At 39.2% G+C, this 24,023-nt stretch overlaps 4 protein-coding genes across 5 annotated transcripts in view; all 4 read right to left on the reverse strand.

Moving 5' to 3' along the window:
• Nucleotides 1-24,023, reverse strand: part of LOC306763163 (protocadherin alpha-C2-like) — a gene marked incomplete at its 5' end in the record, with an annotated part of 198,701 nt that overhangs the window by 24,246 nt on the left and 150,432 nt on the right. The window lies entirely within an intron of this gene.
• Nucleotides 14,139-16,517, reverse strand: LOC306763006 (protocadherin alpha-5-like; the record flags this gene model as incomplete). The annotated part of the gene is made up of 1 exon (XM_079249675.1): nucleotides 14,139-16,517. The coding sequence occupies one exon, from the start codon at nucleotides 16,515-16,517 to the stop codon at nucleotides 14,139-14,141; it is 2,379 nt and encodes a 792-aa protein (XP_079105801.1).
• Nucleotides 17,403-19,805, reverse strand: LOC306763007 (protocadherin alpha-5-like; the record flags this gene model as incomplete). The annotated part of the gene is made up of 1 exon (XM_079249676.1): nucleotides 17,403-19,805. The coding sequence occupies one exon, from the start codon at nucleotides 19,803-19,805 to the stop codon at nucleotides 17,403-17,405; it is 2,403 nt and encodes an 800-aa protein (XP_079105802.1).
• On the reverse strand, nucleotides 20,715-23,117 carry LOC306763008 (protocadherin alpha-13-like; the record flags this gene model as incomplete). Its single annotated transcript, XM_079249677.1, has 1 exon — nucleotides 20,715-23,117. One exon carries the CDS (start codon nucleotides 23,115-23,117, stop codon nucleotides 20,715-20,717), a length of 2,403 nt encoding a protein of 800 aa, XP_079105803.1.

Consider the following 24,023-nt stretch of genomic DNA (forward strand, 5'->3'; position numbering starts at 1 on the left):
GGTTCATCATATGGTTTCTTTTAAACAAGTCAACAATTCTAAGATGGGTATACATGTATTTGTGCAACACAAACCCTGACATTTAACAGATTTTCCCTGTGGGATGTTTGAACTTCCATATTTGGCAGTGATAAAAAGAAATAAAAGAACACAGATGGCATCTACCTGGTCAACAACAAACACAAAGCTGGATTACACCTGACCTTTACACGTGTCTCTTTCATTTACCCGCTTTCAATTGCTCTTATTTGCTCATGCATAGGGTTGTCTCAGCTTTCGTGTGCCTGTATCTGCATCTAATTTGCCCATCTGCTTAGTGTTAATTGCATACCTCTGAGCTGTAGATTATTTAATTGTTCACTCAATTGTGGTACAGATAAAGTTATCAACGATATTCCACCTGCTGACAGATGCCATCCTCGCCTCAACAAATGTTGATTGTAAATATCTAATTTGCTGATTTTTGTTCATGTTTTTGTACATTGTCTTAAAAAAAGATAAAACAAAACAGGTTGTCATACTGTCCTATCAGATCACTTCCAGCAGCTGCCCATGACATTTTGTCCTCCATCCTTGTTGTCACTTACTCAATTTACCCTGAGCAGGCCAGCTGAGCCTCTGTCTGCCAGCTGCAGCTTCAGCTGAGGACTGACTAGAGCATATTGATCAGATATGAGAGCTAATACTGTCTCCACACTGAAAAAGTGGATGTGTTCAAGATGGCCCCTTAACAAATGTATGCAAAGGGAAGATTTGAATAAGAAAGATAAATCTGATTTTAAAAACGTAATCTGTTTTTTTTTTCTTCTGCCAGAATATGAATATCCCCCATTTCATCAATAATGCAATATGGCCTTTGTTATTAATAATCTCTACAGACTCTTGCAGTTACTTCCAAACCGATTAATAAAATTTTCCGAGAAGACTAATTAATGGAATCCCGTTTCTAAGTGAATCACAGTTAAAAAATTAGATCTACATGGAAACAAATCATGATTGGACAGACTCCTTACATCATTATTCAGTCAGCACACACAAACAGAAATAGTCATGCAAACTAAAAGTGCATTTGTTCTTGTAGGCCAGTGTGTTCACACTAAGGCAATGTGCAAAACAACCTCAATGCTCTCTAGGAACAAAATAACTGTGTCTGAATAAATGTCAAAAGATCTTTTTCTGTATTCCTTGTCATTTTAAAACACCAGAGAGTGACTGTGACCAGCCAAGAGTCTACATAAACATGCTTTGACTGCAGGAAAGAGAATCCAAATTCTTTGTGGTTATAGGCTATTGAGAGAGAAGATAAAGACAGGGGAAATGGAAAATATTTTTTTAATTCTGCTAACTTGATGTACTCAATTTCTGGCTATTTATACATGTACATATATACATTTATATATTATGAAATTGTACTTTATTCCCATTTTCTATGATACTAGTCACTTTGATTCTGTATTACATTGAAAATGGTGGATCTGTCTAATTCATTTATATTTATTTTCTTCATGTCAATTCTTAGAGGGCAAAGGAAAATGCAACATAATTAGTACAATTTTATAAAATTATATTAAGAAAAAGAATACATTCTGGAGCTGACAATCCTTTCTAAACAGGACATCAGGTGTAGAAAAAAGAATGGAGAGGGTTAAGAAATTATCACGGGTGTGGTCGTGGCAAAGATTAAATTAAAACGGGCAGAAATTATAACGGGTTCAAGAAAATGAACAATTCATCTTGTGCTTCATGGAGGTCTGTTCGTGTTAATGGGTAAAAAGGACAATAAACATGACATTAAAACTGCAAAAAAAAGACACAAAAAGAAATGTCAAACGCCAGCAGAAGTACAAAATTAATCACGTCATTGGGAGAGGCTGCATGAGCAAATGGAAGAGATGTGAAAGAGACAGTGAAACTGGTCCCTCTGTTGGAATAAATTGGTAGTACAAGGGTTGGACACGTGATCCTCACCCCACCGTCCATCCACCCACGCTTTTCATTAAGCCAAGACACTAAAGCATAATCCTATCTATGTGTGTGTGTGTTTTGGGAGGGAGAAAGAGAGAGAGAGAGAGTAAGGGGATGCACAGACATGAGGCTGCAGTACTAGTAATTTTCTTTATCAAATGTAGCACAGAAACCGGACAAAGCCAGACACAAAGGAAAGGCATCTTCTAGATGTGACATGAGACAGGATGCTAAATAAAGCAAGTAGAGAAAAAAAAAATACCTCTGTATTTACTGCCAGAAGGGATATCCATATGTGTTCTTTTCTATATAAATTTACCACATAAACCATTTCCCTTACATACAAGGATTTTACTTCAAAATGCTTGGCTTTGTAAATGGATAAATATAGAAGTATATGAATACATACTGAACTACAGAAATTATACATGTAAAGCTTCTGTCTACCAAAACAAACAAGGTACTTGTGTGATTGCTTAGTCAGTGTCTGCTCAATATGCAGGTCATTAATTGCCGACTGAAAGCACCTGTGTAAAGATGAGAGCCTCTGGTGTGACCACACTCAATCCCCTGCATTTCCCCATATTTCCTCTTTTTTTTAAAAAAATCATGTAGCCCTTTTGCATATCAGTCTTATGTCCCTCTTTTGAGATGGTTTTAACCTACCACAATTGATTTCTGTCATATAACATAAGAAATCAGCATTTGCATAAACCTTAATTTAGCAAAACATGGCTGGTGAATGGTACAGTAGCTTGTGATACTAAAGTAAAACTGTGTTCTCATGCCTTTTATTATGCAGACAAACTGTGCATTCCAAAAAAACCTGAATAGTCTCAAGGTAACCACAATCCTTTCACTAAGGTGAACACAGTAAGTGGGTTGAGGAAGCATTCTCTGAGTATGTTTGTTCTGATCCCTTGTGTTCCATTCTTTTAAAAATAAAGGGCATGCGAGAACAAAAAGTAGCATAAATCCCTCCCCATAGGACTTAACAAGGGTTAAACAACTCCTTGGTTGTCCTGATTCAGCCAGTGCATGAATCAAACAGATTCTTGCTGGGGCACCGAACAAAGCTATCAGAAAGTGCAGGCAGGCTTTGGATCCTTCTCTCTTAGGATGCCCTGGCTTTATATCCCTGCTGGATGGGAAAGGATGGAGCCCAGGGTTTTGAGCATGACAAAGCTAATCTAATGACTGCAAAAACATTCCAATGCCACTAAGAAGTGGCATGGATGGAGGGTTGGTAGAAGTGGGGAGGGGTGGTGATTTCTCTTTTTATCTGTGACCAGTTGTCTGTGATGTTCCCATTCAGTAACACATTTATGTAGCATGATTATTTTCCCCCATCTCACCCTCATGAATCCTTTTTTTCTTACTAGCTCATGCTCAAGCCTCTATTCTGTTTCACTGCATTTGTGATGTCTTCTAAAATCCTTTCCAATTTTGGAACTGGTTCTCTAACCTCAAGCTGTTTTTTTCTCTCATTGAATTTAATCAGTTCCTTTTTCCTTTGTCTGACTAACATTTCGGACAAGAATGTTGTTCGCTTTTATTTGGCATTTTTTGTCATCCTCTCTCAATATATACATATATATCTCCTTTCCACCCAGTTTCCAACACATGGTGATATGTCTGAGTGGGGGGCAGGCACATACTGGCAGCTCCCTGGAAACAGACTTGCTCATCATTTCATTACAGCTCAGAGCAGTCTCCATGGTAACCATTGATAGCAGCAGCACTAACCTCTCTCTCACACAAAGGACACACCCTTGCAAGGAGGAAAACAGGAAATGCTACATGACATGTGCTGACATTAAAACATGGAGAAATAAAATCAGAAAATGAATCATTCCTAATCTAAAGACATGCGCTTAAATTGTATGAGAACATTTCTATGTCATAGTCCAGTTTTTAAACCCATCAGTGTTTTGCTCCAATATGACTTGCAGTTTAAGCCTTTGCTGCAGGACACAAGCAGTGCAGTCGATTCCATAAATGCACTACAAAGCACATGGTGGGGCAGAGTCAGAAGCTTTTATCTTATACTCAGTCCACATCATAATTTAGTCGTTTTATTATTGATGAAAGTCTTTAATGTATAGATTGAATTCTATTGTCATGCCTCAAAATAACAAGAAATGTATTACAGATATAAGGTAAATATTTTGTGACACTACAAGCTATCAGTAGAAGATAGAAACACTGTGTTTTGAAGCCTGAATATACAAAAGCTCTCCTCATTCACCCAAGCCATTTCCACGGCTCAGTCGCTTTGGCAGTGACTGACATTAGGTGTTGTCAGCCCCTCCCCGCCGCAGAGCTGCACAGGGGGGTGAGCTATGAGCCGAACAGAACTGATACCAAGATCGGAGCGGAAACTCCCTGCTGCTGCTGCTGCAAAGAGTAGCGGAAAATTACCTGCCCCTCCCCCCAATCGTTGCTTCACTCTCTGAAGCCGCAGCATACAGGGCTACTGAACCACATTTATGCAGAGACAGCTCCAAGCTATGTTTTAGGAGCCACAGCATCCACAGCTTGCGCACAGCCAGCACTGTGCATAAACACTATCAGACAGAAATCAACTCAACAAATGCATGTTCAGTCAGATGGCGCATACGCAGCTTTGCTTAAATCACCCGCTGACCCACTTAAAAGAAGCAGCCTACATAGCCTGCCCTCGCTTGCAATATTTAAGTCTCTTTCAGAGATAGCAAAGAGTTCTATTTTCATCTCTCTCACACTGAACCAATCAAACGACCGACCGGAGTTTTGACAGATCAGGTCGCGTTTGTTTACGCTGAACCACTCCCTGAAATGAGGTCATAGACTCTGAGTGACTCAAAGCATTATGAATCCACCGCAGTGTCGTGTACTACCGAGCTCCACCGGCATTATTTGAACAAAGCCCACCAGCAGTATTGAAACAGCATGCCATACGGATGTAAGGGTTTGTAATGTACCTTTCAATGTTAATACACAACGATTTTCAACACTACCGAACACTCGGATTACCAAGGTTCTGTAAAGATGGTAATGCAAATATATTAAATCATGTTTACAGCGCTCGAAGACAGATAGCAGACATGTCTGCAGAGATGGAGCTAATTTCCTGTTAGGTCTTTCAGCTGCTCCCGTTCTCCAGGGGAGTGAGAGATGGGGGAGGGGAAGAAAACTGAATGCTTGGGATAGGAGCAGTGAAAAAGGCTTGGAATTAATACAATTAAATGTCATGTCTGAATTACACAGGTTTAAAAATGTGAACAGGGTTGAAATAAGAACATTAAAGATAGTGTATTTACATATAATAAAAATTAATTTTAAAACTAGGCTGATCTCAGCTATGCCTGGAATGTGTGATTTTGCAAGCGGCTAAATAATAAATACTTTTGGTTCATACACTCAAAGAATTTAAAGCTCCAAAAATAAATAATAAAAATAATCTGTAACTCCAAAGCAGCTGTTTTAAAGCTAGTAACAAATATGCTGATTGAAACAGAACACAAACCACATGAGCATGACTACATCGAAGAGCTCCAAACAAGAGAGAAACTATACATAACGAACAGATACATTTTACTTTAAGGCTCAAATTGATCTGTATGTATCTATCTGTATTTAGCCCACTCTCTTTGTATCCAAAAAGCTGGAATATAATTACAGAAGAAGCACAGGTGGAAATGATAACATCAATATTAGGTGTCTTCTGGCTTTCTGCTTAGTAGACTTATTACATATTGTCAAAAGAGGCACTTTCAAAATTCAAAAGACAAATTCATTTAAAGTATAGAGTGCTGCTATAAAATTTAAGTGTCAGTGTAATAGATTATGTACAATGGACAAGACTGAACCCTTCTTGGTACAAATGCACTGTAAATATTTACAAGATTTGTATAAATAATTAGCTGTCAGATTGTTGAAAGCTTGACTTTCACCAGTGAGTATACAACTGAACACACTAAAGCAATGGTTAATGTTAACAAAACCAAACCTGTACTTTCACAGTTATGGCAGGTCAGATTATTCACTGTGACAGTCAGCACAGAATTTGAAGACCTGACATGATACCTTGCATTGCTACACTGAAGTTTAACACCATTTCAGAACTAATGAGCAATCATGAGAAAAGCATGTGTGTGGTAGTACAGAGCCAACAAGAATCTGTATAGGCTATATAAATGTATATATTACTGCATGCTTATTATTCATACACACTCAATGATGGAGTGAATGACTGACCAACCAGCTGTGAAATGTTAACCCAGCCTTATGCACCATCATGAAACTTCCCTAAAATGCAAACCTTCCAACTAACTCATAGTATGGAAGAAACTAATCTGTTCACCACTGGTCTCAGAGCTAGTTGTGTGTTCATGCAGATGATAAATGTCGGTTTGGTAACCTAATTTCCTACATGTTGATCACTCTTTACAAATTTGTTTTTAATAGACATTCCATGCAATTAGAGACAACACAACCCCCTGCAACAGACAATAACTCTCTGTGATTGCCAGAGTTGACAACAAATGGTTGCAATGCATGTATCAGCTGCTGGAGGCAGCATCCTTTTCTGAGGGACACATATGGGTGAGGAAGAGTTTCTTTTCCACCCTCTCTATTTCACTCTCTTAGCCTGTTTGTATTTAGAAAACCCTGGGTATATAATATCACTAAATTACAAGAACATACACCTTATCTTAAACTGTTTCCTATATGTTGCATCTTCAATTGATCTGTGTCTTCAGCATACTATTATCACCCATCTTCTTCCAGTATAATATTCAATGTCAAGATGGAATGGAGTATACCATCCATACTTTCTTAATGTACTATCTTCAACATGGACAGCAGAAGTTAGTTCTCCAAACCTCTTCCAAACTGTCCTAAGCAACACACAGCAAAGTCAGTTTTTATACGATTTAAACAATCTTCATTTTGATAGTTGCTAAAATTCAGAATATGCTAATTTTACTTGCATTTAGGCCATGGAGCTTATGTCAAAATGTGAAATCAGACTATTTGTTTCGTGATTTAGACAGAATACAAGTATCAGCAGCTAAATAAAAGATGGAAAGTAAGTTGTGCTTGTGCACAGTGTTGAAAGTTATGATTGATGTTAAGTTTTACACATAGAAAAACAGAGTACATTGTGCAAGTACACACCATATGTTTTATCCAAAATAGACCATTTGCATGCTCCAGACTATCCAAATAGTCTGGAGCATGCATATGGTCACACCCCCATCAAATAAAATGACAATCAAATAAAATCAAATTCATTAAGACTCAAGTCCATAAAAGAACACGTACAAAACAGACATTCACTGGATGACAACACAGAGGCCATAGAAAGTAAGCGCATGTCCAATAGAGCATCTTTACACACTACAGAATCCATTACAGCTTATATTGTACCAAACTCTTTGCATAATATAAAAACAAAGAAAATTTAAACAAGATCTTATTCTAATTGTCCGCTAACACGTAACTTTTAAAGCTATAAGACCAATATACTAACGCACTAAAACATTCAATGTTATTTAGTTATTAACTTATCATAGTGAATATAGAAACAGGTTTAAAAAGTTAACTTGGTCTGGCAAGTTTTTTTTTTTTTTGTTTTTAGCCTACACGTTAGTTTGATCGTTTTTTCTTTCTGTACTGTTTTAAACTCTTAAATCCTGTCATTTTAAATATCTTTTTTAAGGAATATTTGCATGTAGATTGTAAGTACAAATACACTTTACTGAAGAGTTTTATGCTGAACAATTTTTCAGTTTTGACATGTTTGTTGTGGAACAGAACAATGGCGCAAACTGTGACGGTGTAGATCTGAAAGGTCTCCGAGTCAGGACCATGGACAGCGCTGAGCCAAAACGCCAGACAAAAGTCAGCGTTTCGTGGGACCACTATCAATGTAAACGATTTCATCTTGAACAAAACTGCGTACAAACGAGTAGCACTTTGAAAGAGTGAAAACAATTAGATCTTACCTTTTCTTTATTAGGTAAAGTCTGAGTTCTAGTAAAAGTATCTCCTCCATTAATACTGATCAGTTCGGCATCCACAGGTGGAAACGGTGCAGGGAAAACTACTACATCACTCTTCAGTGTGTCCGAGCTGAAACACACGTCATACTGTTGAGTAGCTTTAGAATAAGACCAGCTCCCGTCAGGGTGGGTGGTGATCATGGGGGCGCTGTACCTGCTGAAACTGTTGTCTGTTTTGTGGCATCTGACAGCTACTAAACTGATGAGACTCAGTAGAAAGATAACTGACACCGAAACAATGGCGATCAGCAAATAAAAGTTCAAATCAGAGAAGCCGTCTTCCTTTACAGGAATATGTCTGAACGGAGTCTGGATGTCAGCTGTGCTTTCAACCACCACGACATCAATCGACATAGTAGCTGACAGAGAAGGTTCTCCATTATCAGAAACCAGCACCAGTAAGGGATGAGTTTTCAAGTCATTGTCGCTCATTCTCCTCTTAGTCCTGATTTCTCCGGAGCTGGTTCCGATTCTGAACAAGTTATTTCCTTTGGGTTCAGACAAGTGATAAGAAAGCAATGCATTGTATCCAGAGTCTGCGTCCACAGCCCTGATCTTTGCTACAAAGTATCCTGCCTCAGCAGAATATGGGATGGTTTCACTGTTTACAGAGCCGTGTTCAGAATATGGAGAAAGAAACGCGGGGCTGTTGTCGTTTTCATCCAGGATAAAAATGTTGACAGTTGCGTTACTGCTTAGTGGAGGATCACCGGAATCTGTGGCCTTAACTTTAAACTGAAACGTGTTTAACTCCTCAAAGTTGAAAGACTGCAGGCTGACTATATCTCCAGTCTCTGAGTTAACGTTTATAATTGATGATATGACATTGTTTTTATGATTGTCATTAGTTACAGTAAACGTCAATTTTGCATTTTTATCTACGTCGGGATCGTGTGCGGACAAGGTGTAGATAACAGCACCCACGGGACCGTTTTCTTTGACGAAAATATTTATCACGGGCTCTTTGAAACAAGGTGCATTGTCATTCACATCAGAAACGTGGACTGTAATGACACTGGTACTAGAAAGAGGTGGCATTCCTTCATCAGTCGCGGTTATGGTTACGTTATACTGGGATGCTTTTTCTCTGTCTAAGGTTCCGTCTACAAGTAAAGAATAATGATTTTTATATGTGTTCTTTATTGTGAACGGTACAGAATCAACTATTCTGACCTGAACAGCGCCATTTTTTTCTGCATCATAATCTCTCACCGTTATAAGTCCAACCATTGTTTCCAGGGGCGCGTCTTCCCTCACCACGTTTGCTAACGACGTCACTGATATTTCTGGTCGATTGTCATTGACATCTGTTATTTCAACAAGAACCTTACAGCTTGATGCCCTTGGATTTTGGCCTTTGTCTTTTGCTTGAACTCGTATTTCTATTGCATTACTTTTTTCGTGGTCCAATTCACCATTCACTGTAATCTCTCCAGTGATTCCATTAATGGCAAATTTATCTACTTCATTGTCATTATCTTGGTTCACGAAGGAGTAGTGTATTTCACCATTAAGACCCTCGTCTAAATCTCGAGCGTGCACAGAAATGACGGTTGTACCTGGCGACGTGTTTTCGAGCACCGTGGCTTTGTACAGGGTCTTGTCAAATACAGGGATATTGTCATTAACATCTTGCACATTGACGGTGATGAGTAGTGCTCCCGATTTAGGAGGCTTCCCCCCATCTATAGCTGTAAGAGTTAATTTTATAACTGCCTGTTTCTCGCGGTCTAGAGGTTTATGCAGCACCAGCTCAGCAAACATTGTCGGTTCTCCACTGTTCTGTACATCCAGCGTGAAATGTTCATTTTGGCTCAGCTTGTAGCTTTTAACTGAATAACCTCCGACGTCTGCATCAAATGCCTTAGGTAGAGCGAATTTTTCACCAGGAAAAGCAGATTCCGATACATTCAAAACGATTCCCGGTATCCGAAAAGAAGGTGTGTTGTCGTTTATATCCACAATTTTAACCTCAAAACGATATAAATTCAGGGGAGAGTTCGCAATGGCTTCCACTTCCAGAGAGCACTTTACACGTCGAGCACAGAGCTCCTCTCGGTCTATTCTGTCGTTTACCGAAAGTATTGCAGTCTTGTCATTTACTGCAAAATACTTCTTATTAGGTCCTGAAATCTGAAATCCTCGGCTTTCCAGTTCCTGTACATCTAGACGTAAATCCTTCGCCAAATTCCCCACAGTGGTACCCACGCTGGACTCTTCCGTAACGGAATACACAGTCTGTGCTGCTGCGAAAGGCAGCATATAAATGACAGAGGACAAATAATAAATCCACAGCGGGGGATTCTTCCCTTGTTTCATTCTGCTCACAGCCTGCTCACCAAATTAAAATAATAATAAAAAAAAAAGTTTCAGTAGTAACATCGCTCGATGGCAGTAAGCTACATCCAAATCAAAGCCTGTGCATAGTGTTCTGTGGTAGGCAAACAAAGAATTACCACCGTCTGAGGAGGAGCCACAGTATACTGTGATTACTCTGTGAGTTGTTAGTGACATCTTGTGGTAATGTTAAAGAGACAAAAAGATAACACGAACAAACAACCAACTGCCCCTCCCACATACAAATAAACAAACAAAAAAAAACAAGACAAACAAACCACAAAAAAAACCAAACAAAACAAAACAAAAAACAAACAAACTATATTCTAATTGTCATATTAGCAGATCATAAATCAGCTGAGGTTTCAAGGATATGCAACAAAGGAGTCCAAAGAGCTGTAATCCTGAAAGGATTAATGTAAATTGAATAACTATAGTGTTACAACCAGGAAGGTTTATCAGTGTCAATGTATATGATAAACAGGTGCTACCAACAAGCCATGGGGAAATGAGAAAGAATGCCACAATCTGAAGTGTCATCATGTCAATGCGCCTGAGATAAAATGCATTTGTAGAAGGAGTAACTGTTTCTGGACAATATATGAGGAACGAAAATATTAAGTCATTGATGATATGATTACCTTTTCTTTGTTGGGTAAAGTCTGAGTTCTGGTGAAAGTATCTCCTCCATTAATACTGATTAGTTCTGCATCCACAGGTGGAAACGGTGCGGGAAAAACAACAACATCACTCTTCAGTGTGTCTGAGCTGAAACACACATCATACTGTTGAGTAGCTTTGGAGTAAGACCAGCTCCCGTCCGGGTGGGTGGTGATCATGGGGGCGCTGTACCTGCTGAAACTGTTGTCTGTTCTGTGGCATCTGACAGCTATTAAACTGATGAGACTTAGTAGAAAGATGACTGACACCGAAACAATGGCGATCAGCAAATAAAAGTTCAAATCAGAGAAGCCGTCTTCCTTTACAGGAATATGTCTGAACGGAGTCTGGATGTCAGCTGTGCTTTCAACCACCACGACATCAATCGACATAGTAGCTGACAGAGAAGGTTCTCCATTATCAGAAACCAGCACCAGTAAGGGATGAGTTTTCAAGTCATTGTCGCTCATTCTCCTCTTAGTCCTGATTTCTCCGGAGCTGGTTCCGATTCTGAACAAGTTATTTCCTTTGGGTTCAGACAAGTGATAAGAAAGCAGCGCATTGTATCCAGAGTCTGCGTCCACAGCCCTGATCTTTGCTACAAAGTATCCTGCTTCAGCTGAATATGGGATGGTCTCACTGTTAACAGACCCATGGTCAGAGTAAGGAGCCAGAATAGTAGGACTGTTGTCATTTTCATCCATGATGAAGACATTTACAGTTACATTGCTACTGAGTGGAGGAACACCAGAGTCTGTGGCCTGAACTTTAAACTGGAAAGTCTTTAACTCCTCAAAGTTGAAAGACTGCAGACTCACTATATCCCCTGTTTCTGAGTTGATGTTAATGAAAGACATTATCGGAATACTTTTTGAAAATCTTTCATATAATGAATATGTTACTTTAGCATGTTCTCCTGTGTCATAGTCAATGGCTGTTATTACAGATATTGTAGTTCCAACTGCACTATTCTCCTTCACATATATATTTATTACTGACTCTGAGAACAAAGGGGCATTGTCATTCACATCAGAAATGTGAACAGAAATAACACTGGTGCTGGAGAGAGGTGGAGTACCTTCATCAGTTGCCACGATAGACACATTATATTCTGAAACATTCTCTCTATCAAGTGACCCGTCAACTGTCAGAGAATAATAATTTTTATAGTTTAGCTTGAGTTTAAAAGGTACCAACCCAAGAATTTTAGCATTGGTGAAACCATTACTCCCCCCATCTTTGTCATTTACAGTAACTAGAGCAACAACTGTACCAAGCTCAGCATCTTCCTTAACTGGGCTCATCAGAGATGTTACAAGGATTTCAGGTATGTTGTCATTAACATCAATGACTTCCACTAATAATTTTCCATGTGCACTTCGTGAAGGTGTACCTTTATCTTTCGCTTGTATACGAATATCATAGGCTGCATTTTCTTCATAGTCTATCTTTCCGATCACTGTTATTTCCCCTGTGTCTGGGTTTATTGAGAATATATCTTCAGGATTGAAATTTCCTCTTTCAATAAATGAATATACTATCTCACTATTTATTCCATCATCCAAATCTGTAGCGCTTACAATCAGAAGGGGGGTCTGCAGCGGAGCGTTTTCAGTCACCTGAGCCTTATACAGAGGTTGACTAAATACAGGCGTGTTGTCATTGATATCCATAACATTAATAAGTATCTTTAAATTTCCCGATTTAGCAGGTTTTCCTCCATCCAGAGCAGTTAAAACAAGATGAATAAGAGCCCTCTTTTCTCGGTCTAAGGATTTCTGCAGGACTAATTCAGCAGACTCACTTTGCTGTCCACCACTCTGTACGTCCAGGGAAAAATATTCATTTGTACTCAGCTTGTAGCTTTTTATCGAGTTACTCCCTGTGTCCTCGTCGTTTGCCATCGGGAGTAAATACCTCTCCCCAGGAGAAGATGATTCCGAAATATTCAGCGTGATTTCATTTTCACGAAAAGAGGGTGCATTATCATTGATATCACTAATGAGAACTTCAATGCGTTGTAGCTGCATCGGGTTACTCAGCACTGCTTCTATATTTAGGAGGCATTTTGCTGTATTTGGACAGAGCTCTTCCCGATCAATCCTTCCGCAGATATATAGATCCCCAGTTTTTAAATCCACGTCAAAATACTTCTTGGAGTTCCCAGAAACTATTCTTAAATTCCGCTTTTCCAAGTTGTCCACGCTGATTTTTAAATCCTTTGCAAGATTTCCGACAAGCGTTCCTTTGTCAGCCTCCTCGAGAACTGAGAACGAAAGCTGCGCTGTAGACGCACCGCACATATACAGCAAAGCTACCAGTTTTATCCAGACTGTGCATATTTTCCTTCCACGTCCCATTGTTGTCACGCACTGAAAAACAATCTTAGTTCTGAAGCGGTCAACATTTGAGCAGGATAACAAACAAAGACCTCTGTCTTGTCACATGTACATTTTCGACAAAGCGGTGGACTGCTTCACAAGTTGAGGAGGAGTCTAGGAATGGAGGAGGTAGAAAAAAGGATAAAGGCCCAATGAAACATTTATGGACTCCAGCGACACCAAATGTTGGTAGCCTATATAAAATATGTCTTGCATGTGGAAATGATATGTACATAAAAACCTCATTGAATTACTTGTATTACCGTCTTTAAGTCAAGATAAAGAGCAGTGGCTGTAGAAATTAAAGAAATAATAATAACAAAAAAAAAAACAACAAAAAAACAAAAACAAAAACCAAACAAAAAAACAAAAACAAAAAAAAAAAAACAAACAAACAATAAATGTTGAATATTATACAAATGTTATGTTCTTCAATATGCATCAAAACGATGTCTATGGGTCGGAATCACTGACAGTCTGCGTGGGAGAGCTATTTCACTGAAACTCTAATTCCTGCCTACTATTGATCTTCAAATTTTTTTATAAACTGAGGCACAATAATTTTTGTCGCATCAAGCATAATACATCCATTTTATTTTTTTAAATTGAAGTTTGTAAGCGTTATTGTTGCTGCTAGACAGTGATATTTGTTACCATCATATGCAGTAAAGTAAATTTAACCATCAAAACATTTCACGTATCGAAAACAAAATGCATTATTCTGCAGAAAATAACAGACCTATTTTCAACTCACCTTTACTTGATTAGGTAAAGTCTGAGTTCGGGTATAAGTGTCCCCTCCGTCGATACTGATCAGTTCCGCATCCACAGGCGGAAACGGTGCAGGGAAAACTACTACATCACTTTTCAGTGTGTCTGAGCTGAAACACACATCATACTGCTGAGTAGCTTTGGAGTAAGACCAGCTCCCGTCCGGGTGGGTGGTGATCATTGGGGCGCTGTACCTGCTGAAGCTGTTGTCTGTCCTGTGGCATCTGACAACTATTAAACTGATGAGACTTAGTAGAAAGATGACTGACACCGAAACAATGGCGATCAGCAGATACAAGTTCAAATCAGAGAAGCTGTCCTCCTTTACAGGAACATGTCTGAACTGAGTCTGAACGTCAGCTGTGTTTTCAACCACCATCACATCAACAGACACAGTAGCTGACAGAGAGGGTTCTCCATTATCAGAAACCAGCACAACCAATGGATGTGTTTTGAGGTCATTGTCACTCATTCTCCTCTTAGTCCGGATTTCTCCAGTGGTGGTTCCAATCCTGAACAAGTTGTTTCCTTTGGGTTCAGATAGATGATAAGAAAGCAGCGCATTATATCCAGAGTCTGCGTCCACAGCCCTGATCTTTGCTACAAAGTATCCTGCTTCAGCAGAATATGGGATGGTCTCGCTGTTTACAGAACCGTGTTCAGAATATGGTGCTAAAATTGTTGGATTATTATCATTCTCGTCCAGAATACAGACGTTCACGGTCACATTGCTGCTGAGTGGAGGAACACCGGAGTCTGTGGCTCTAATTTTAAACTGAAACGTTTTCAGCTCCTCAAAGTTGAAAGAATGGAGACTGAATATTTCTCCAGTGTCTGCGTTGATGTTAATAAATGAAGTTATTGGAACACTTTTCGATTCACCTTCCAACGTATATGTAATTCGAGCATTTTCATTAACATCGGGATCGACTGCACTTAATGTATAGACGGAAATTCCAACTGGACTATTCTCTTTTACATAGATATTAATCACAGGTTCAATAAAACGAGGAGGGTTGTCATTAACGTCAGAAACCTGAATAGTAATAATGCTGGTGCTGGACAGAGACGGTGTACCTTCATCATTAGCTGTAATTGTTATATTGTGCAGAAAAACTACTTCTCGATCAAGTGATCCATCTACAACTAAAGAATAATAATTCTTATAATTGGAATTTAGCTTAAATGGTGAAGACCCAACTAGTTTACAACTAGTCTGACCGTTTTTCCCTCCATCTTTATCGGTCACAGTTACCAGAGCAACGACGCTTCCTATATCAGCATCTTCTCTAACTGGGTTTATGAGTGACGTGACCACAATATCTGGAGCATTGTCGTTTACGTCTACTACCTCTATTAATAATTTTCCATTTGCTCTTCGAGGCAAAACACCTTTGTCTGAAGCTTGAATGTGAATTTCATAAGCAGACTGTGCTTCATAATCTAAATCACCATTAACTGTGATCTCACCAGTCTCTGCATTAATAGAAAACACATTAGCAGGATTGAAGTTAGCACGTTTAACAAAAGAATAAATTACTTCACCGTTGTCCCCAAGATCTAAATCTGTAGCATTAACCTGGATGATTAACGATCCAGCAGGAGCATTTTCATGTACACGTGCCTTGTACAGTGATTTGCTAAAGGACGGCGTGTTATCGTTGACATCCAGAACATTAATATTTATTTGCACAGTTCCAGTATTAGGAGGCTTACCTCCATCCACAGCGGTCAGGGTTAGTTTAATATGCGCATATTTTTCCCGATCTAAAGTTTTCAGCAGCACTAATTCAGCAGATGCACTGTGTTCTTCAGCACTTTGTACATCGAGAGAGAAATATTCATTTGGACTGAGTTTGTAAGTCTTTACTGAATTGCTGCCTATATCTGCATCAACAGCTAGAGGAAGCAAGAAACGCTCTCCTGAAGACGAAGATTCAGAAATGTTAAGTGAATACAACTTCTCTACAAAGGTAGGCGAGTTGTCATTTACATCAACAATCACCACCTCAATGCGTTTGAGAACCACCGGATTACTCAGCATGGCCTCTAAATTTAGTGTGCATTTTGCCATGTTTGGACAAACCTCCTCGCGATCTATTCTCTCATTAACATAGAGATCTCCTGTTTTAAAATTGGCCTCGAAATACTTCTTACTGTATCCCGCCACGATATTTAGATTCCTCGTTTGCAGATCTCGAGCTTTGACGTTTAAATCCTTAGCGAGGTTCCCGACCACTGTTCCTTTGTCCACTTCTTCAGTAACGGAGTAGGATATCTGAGCAGCCGACCAGCCAGATAAAAGCACGATGAGAAACGAACATAAAATCCAAGTTTTCCTTCTGCTTTCCATCCCTGTTTTCAAACAGGACGTGATACACATAATTTTAATCTATTAAAGACAACTCGATCAGTCAACATTGTTATTTCCAGCCACGCTGGTCACCAACTCTCTCTCGCCATCTGTTTTCCTCGCACAATGCACACGCAGTCTAATGCTCCTTCTAACAGAAGGAGGAGACTGAAAATATCGAGCTCACAAAAATATGCGGTCATCAGCGACCCCGCGTGTTAAAACCCTGATGCAAAGACTGTTTAAAATGAACCATTGTGTCTAATATGATAACACATGTGGAACACTTTGACGTTCATGTGTTCGAAAATAACTTGAACCACTTTTATCAAACCTAAACATATTATTCATTAATGCACCCAAAAGACAGTAATGTGTACACAAAATAACAGTTGTTTTCATGAAAAGGACAGGGAAAGTACAACTCTCTGTGAAAATGATATTAAAATAATGGCTCGACTCTTAACAAATTATTGCATCATTGAACCGTGCAATTTGAACAAGATCATCGTTTAAAAGATGGAAACAGAAAATTAACTAGCCAACTAAAAAGTTGCAATAGAAAAACAAACACAATGTTTGAATATACGTGGGATGCATCACTTCTATTTCCCCAGTTTGCGGACAAGATAAAATAACAACAACAACAACAACAACAAGAAAAAACTAAACGTCTGCTTTTAGGTTTGTCTTTCAGCACCTTGGAGAGCGCAACAATTCCCGTTTGCAGATAGGTCTGCAAATAGTCGTGCAGCTTTTTTGTATTTATATGTCTAAAATTAAATCATATCTTTGCTCATTTCGGATTTGTTTCAGTGTAAATTATCTGACAACAAGGAAAGAAGTTGGAGTGAAGGCCATAAAGTGAGGGGACAGGTTCGTGCTTTAAACTGAACAGACAGGCTGACAAATACATACCTTTTCTTTGTTGGGTAAAGTCTGAGTTCTTGTAAACGTGTCTCCTCCATTAATACTGATTAATTCCGCATCTGCAGGCGGAAACGGTGCAGGGAACACAACTACATCACTCTTCAGTGTGTCTGAGCTGAAACACACATCATACTGTTGAGTAGATTTGGAGTAAGACCAGCTCCCGTCCGGGTGGGTGGTGATCATGGGGGCGCTGTACCTGCTGAAACTGTTGTCTGTCCTGTGGCATCTGACAGCTATTAAACTGATGAGACTTAGTAGAAAGATGACTGACACCGAAACAATGGCGATCAGCAGATACAAGTTCAAATCAGAGAAGCTGTCCTCCTTTACAGGAACATGTCTGAACTGAGTCTGAACGTCAGCTGTGTTTTCAACCACCATCACATCAACAGACACAGTAGCTGACAGAGAAGGTTCTCCATTATCAGAAACCAGCACCAGTAAGGGATGAGTTTTCAAGTCATTATCGCTCATTCTCCTCTTAGTCCTGATTTCTCCGGAGCTGGTTCCTATCCTGAACAAGTTGTTTCCTTTGGGTTCAGATAGATGATAAGAAAGCAGCGCATTATATCCAGAGTCTGCGTCCACAGCCCTGATCTTTGCTACAAAGTATCCTGCGTCAGCAGAATATGGGATGGTCTCGCTGTTTACAGAACCGTGTTCAGAATATGGTGCTAAAATTTTTGGATTATTATCATTCTCGTCCAGAATACAGACGTTCACGGTCACATTGCTGCTGAGTGGAGGTACACCGGAGTCTGTGGCTCTAACTTTAAACTGAAACGTTTTCAGCTCCTCAAAGTTGAAAGAATGGAGACTGAATATTTCTCCAGTGTCTGCGTTGATGTTAATAAATGAAGTTATTGGAACACTTTTCGATTCATCTTCCAATGAATAAGTAATTTGACCATTTTCATTAACATCGGGATCGACTGCACTTATTGCATAGACAGAAATTCCAACAGGACTATTCTCTTTTACATAGAAATTAATCACGGGTTCAATAAAACGAGGAGGGTTGTCATTAACGTCAGAAACCTGAATAGTAATAATGCTGGTGCTGGACAGAGACGGTGTACCTTCATCATTAGCTGTAATTGTTATATTGTGCAGAAAAACTACTTCTCGATCAAGTGATCCATCTACAACTAAAGAATAATAATTCTTATAATTGGAATTTAGCTTAAATGGTGAAGACCCAACTAGTTTACAACTAGTCTGACCGTTTCTCCCTCCATCTTTATCGGTCACAGTTACCAGAGCAACGACGCTTCCTATATCAGCATCTTCTCTAACTGGGTTTATGAGTGACGTGACCACAATTTCTGGAGCATTGTCGTTTACGTCTACTACTTCTATTAATAATTTTCCATTTGCTCGTCGAGGCGTTGCACCTTTATCTGAAGCTTGAATGTGAATTTCATAAGCAGACTGTGCTTCATAATCTAAATCACCATTAACTGTGATCTCACCAGTCTCTGCATTAATAGAAAACACATTAGCAGGATTGAATTTTGTGCGTTTAACAAAAGAGTAAATAACCTTCCCGTTGTCTCCTTCATCTAAATCTGTAGCATTAACCTGGATGATTAACGATCCAGCAGGAGCATTTTCATGTACACGTGCCTTGTAAAGTGTCTTGCTAAAGGACGGCGTGTTATCGTTGACATCCAGAACATTAATATTTATTTGCACAGTTCCAGTATTAGGAGGCTTACCTCCATCCACAGCGGTCAGGGTTAGTTTAATATGCGCATATTTTTCCCGATCTAAAGTTTTCAGCAGCACTAATTCAGCAGATGCACTGTGTTCTTCAGCACTTTGTACATCGAGAGAGAAATATTCATTTGGACTGAGTTTGTAAGTCTTTACTGAATTGCTGCCTATATCTGCATCAACAGCGATAGGAAGCAAGAAACGTTCGCCTAACGGGGAAATTTCAGAAATGTTAAGTGAATATAATTTCTCTTCAAAGGTAGGCGAGTTGTCATTTACATCAACAATCACCACCTCAATGCGTTTGAGAACCACCGGATTACTCAGCATGGCCTCTAAATTTAGTGTGCATTTTGCCATGTTTGGACAAACCTCCTCGCGATCTATTCTCTCATTAACATAGAGATCTCCTGTTTTAAAATTGGCCTCGAAATACTTCTTACTGTATCCCGCCACGATATTTAGATTCCTTGTTTGCAGGTCTCGAGCTTTGACGTTTAAATCCTTAGCGAGGTTCCCGACCACTGTTCCTTTGTCCACTTCTTCAGTAACGGAGTAGGATATCTGAGCAGCAGACCAGCCAGAAAAAAGCACGATGAGAAACGAACATAAAATCCAAGTTTTCCTTCTGCTTTCCATCCCTGTTTTCAAACGGGACGTGATACACATAATTTTCATCTATTAAAGACAACTCGATCGGTCAACATTGTTATTTCCAGCCACTTTGGTCAACAGCTCTCCCTCGCCATCTGTTTTCCTCGCACAATGCACACGCAGTCTAATGCTCCTTCTAACAGAAGGAGGAGACTGAAAATATCGAGCTCACAAAAATATGCGGTCATCAGCGACCCCGCGTGTTAAAACTCTGATGCAACGACTGTTTAAAATGAACCATTGTGTCTAATATGATAACACATGTGGAACACTTTGACGTTCATGTGTTTGAAAATAACTTGAACCACTTGTATAAAACCTAAACCTATGCTTAATTAATGCACCCAAAAGACAGTAATGTGTACACAAAATAACAGTTGTTTTCATGAAAAGGACAGGGAAAGTACAACTCTCTGTGAAAATGATATTAAAATAATGGCTGCACTCTAAACAAATCATTGCATCATTGAACCGTGCAATTTGAACAAGATCATCGTTTAAAGGATGAAAACAGCAAATTAACTGGCCAACTAAAAAGTTGCAATAGAAAAACAAACACAATGTTTAAATATACGTATAATGCATCATTTCTATTTCCCCAGTTTGCGGACAAGATAAAATAACAAAAAAAAAAAAAAAAAAAAGAAAAAAAAAGAAAAGAAAAACTAAAAGAAAACTAAACGTCTGCCTTTAAGTTTGTCTTTCGGCACCTTGGAGAGCGCAACAATTCCCGTTTGCAGATGGGTCTGCACATCGTCGTTCAGCCTTTTTGTACTTATATGTCTAAAAATAAATCATATATTTGCTCATTTCGGATTTGTTTCAGTGTAAATTATCTAACAACAGGGAAAGAAGTTGGAGTGAAGGCCATAAAGTGAGGGGACGGTTTATGCTTCAAACTGAACGGAAAGGCTGACAAATACATACCTTTTCTTTGTTGGGTAAAGTCTGAGTTCTTGTAAACGTGTCTCCTTCATTAATGCTGATTAATTCCGCATCTGCAGGCGGAAACGGTGCAGGGAACACAACTACATCACTTTTCAGTGTGTCTGAGCTGAAACACACGTCATACTGCTGAGTAGCTTTGGAGTAAGACCAGCTCCCGTCCGGGTGGGTGGTGATAATTGGGGCGCTGTACCTGCTGAAACTGTTGTCTGTCCTGTGGCATCTGACAGCTATTAAACTGATGAGACTTAGTAGAAAGATGACTGACACCGAAACAATGGCGATCAGTAGATACATGTTCAAATCAGAGAAGCTGTCCTCCTTTACAGGAACATGTCTGAAGTTTGTCTGGATGTCAGCTGTGTTTTCAACCACCATCACATCAATAGACACAGTAGCTGACAGAGAGGGTTCTCCATTATCAGAAACCAGCACAACCACAGGATGTGTTTTGAGGTCATTGTCACTCATTCTCCTCTTAGTCCGGATTTCTCCAGTGGTGGTTCCTATCCTGAACAAGTTGTTTCCTTTAGGCTCATACAGATGATAAGAAAGCAGCGCATTGTATCCAGAGTCTGCGTCCACAGCCCTGATCTTTGCTACAAAGTATCCTGCTTCAGCAGAATATGGGATGGTCTCGCTGTTTACAGAGCCGTGTTCAGAATATGGTGCTAAAATTTTTGGATTATTATCATTCTCGTCCAGAATACAGACGTTCACGGTCACATTGCTGCTGAGTGGAGGAACACCGGAGTCTGTGGCTCTAACTTTAAACTGAAACGTTTTCAGCTCCTCAAAGTTGAAAGAATGGAGACTGAATATTTCTCCAGTGTCTGCGTTGATGTTAATAAATGAAGTTATTGGAACACTTTTCGATTCACCTTCCAACGTATATGTAATTCGAGCATTTTCATTAACATCGGGATCGACTGCACTTAATGTATAGACGGATATTCCAACTGGACTATTCTCTTTTACATAGATATTAATCACAGGTTCAATAAAACGAGGAGGGTTGTCATTAACGTCAGAAACCTGAATAGTAATAATGCTGGTGCTGGATAGAGACGGCGTACCTTCATCATTAGCTGTAATTGTGATATTGTACAGAGAAACTACTTCTCGATCAAGTGATCCATCTACAACTAAAGAATAATAATTCTTATAATTGGAATTTAGCTTAAATGGTGAAGACCCAACTAGTTTACAACTAGTCTGCCCGTTTTTCCCTCCATCTTTATCGGTCACAGTTACTAAAGCAACGACGCTTCCTATATCAGCATCTTCTCTAACTGGGTTTATGAGTGATGTGATCGTAGTTTCTGGGGCATTGTCGTTTACGTCTACTACCTCTATTAATAACTTGCCATTTGCTCTCCGAGGCGTTGCACCTTTATCTGAAGCTTGAATGTGAATTTCATAAGCTGGCTGTGCTTCATAATCTAAAGCGCCATTAACTGTGATCTCACCAGTCTCAGCATGAATAGAAAACACACTAGCTGGACTGAAGTTTGCACGTTTAACAAAAGAGTAAATCACCATCCCGTTGTCTCCTTCATCTAAATCTGTAGCATTAACCTGAACGACTAAGAATCCAACCTGAGCATTTTCATGTACACGTGCCTTGTACAGTGATTTGCTAAAGAACGGCGTGTTATCGTTGACATCCAGAACATTAATATTTATTTGCACAGTTCCAGTATTAGGAGGCTTACCTCCATCCACAGCAGTCAGGGTTAGTTTAATATACGCATATTTTTCCCGATCTAAAGTTTTCAGCAGCACTAATTCAGCAGATGTACGATGTTCTTCAGCACTTTGTACATCGAGAGAGAAATATTCATTTGGACTGAGTTTGTAAGTCTTTACTGAATTGCTGCCTATATCTGCATCAACAGCTAGAGGAAGCAAGAAACGCTCTCCTAACGGGGAAATTTCAGAAATGTTAAGTGAAAACAGCTTCTCTACAAATGTCGGCGAGTTGTCATTTACGTCGACAATCACCACTTCAATGCGTTTGAGAATCACTGGATTATTCAGCATGGCCTCTAAATTTAGTGTGCATTTTGCCATATTTGGACAAATGTCCTCTCGATCTATTCTCTCATTAACATAGAGATCCCCTGTTTTTAAATTGGCCTCGAAATACTTCTTACTGTATCCCGACACGATATTTAGATTCCTTGTTTGCAGGTCTCGAGCTTTGACGTTTAAATCCTTAGCGAGGTTCCCGACCACTGTTCCTTTGTCCACTTCTTCAGTAACGGAGTAGGATATCTGAGCAGCAGACCAGTCAGATAAAATCACGACGAGAAGCGAACATAAAATCCAAGTATTCCTTCTGCTTTCCATCCCTGTTTTCAAACGGGATCGATTAAAAACTTCTCGATCGGTCAACATTGTTATTTCCAGCCACTCTGGTCATCAGCTTTCTCTCGCCATCCGTGTCCTTCGCACAATGCACACGCAGACTAGTGCTGCTTCTCACAGAAGGAGACTGAAAATACCAAGCCCACAAGAATATGCGGTCATCAGCGACCCCGCGTGTTAAAACTCAGATACAAAGACAGTTTTAAATTAAACATTAAGCCATTTGTGTCTGGTAATATAACAGTTTGACAGTTACGTGTCCCAAGCTATCTCCAACCATTTATGTGAAACTGAAACCTATTCTTAATCAAGTGTAAACATCAGAATTAAAGTTCTTGCTGACACATTTCCATAAGTTATCTTACTTTTCTCGTATATAGCACATTTTCCCTACATTTTTGTATTTATAGCCTACACAATTTCACATACACGTCAAGTATCACTTTCAATGTCAATTAAAAATATAAATCTAAATATTAAAATATAAATATAAATGCCATGAACATGTGGTTGTTTTCATGAAAGGGAAACATACACAAAACCTTCCGAGAACATCTCCATAATCAAATAGATCTTAAAAAAAATATTTTACGCAGCGATTTTAGGCAAGGTAAGCAACTTAAATTAACAATATGTAAAACTAACAAACATAATGTTTAAAAAGACCTGGAAAGCACCATTTCTATCACACCAGTTTGTTGACAAGCAAAAAATTACGCTCCTGTTTTAAATTAATCTTTCTGTACCCTAGAGCGCAATGATTCCAGTTGGAAATGGGTCTTTAATATAACTGTACAACTTTTCTACCGTAAGGGCAAAATAGCTGATTTAAGCTATGCATCACAGTAAAGTTCACAAAAACAGGGAAAAATTATTGGGTGGGAGCCA

This window comes from Telmatherina bonti (genome assembly GCF_933228915.1).
Source record: "Telmatherina bonti genome assembly, chromosome: 12".
NCBI classification, from domain to species: domain Eukaryota; kingdom Metazoa; phylum Chordata; class Actinopteri; order Atheriniformes; family Telmatherinidae; genus Telmatherina; species Telmatherina bonti.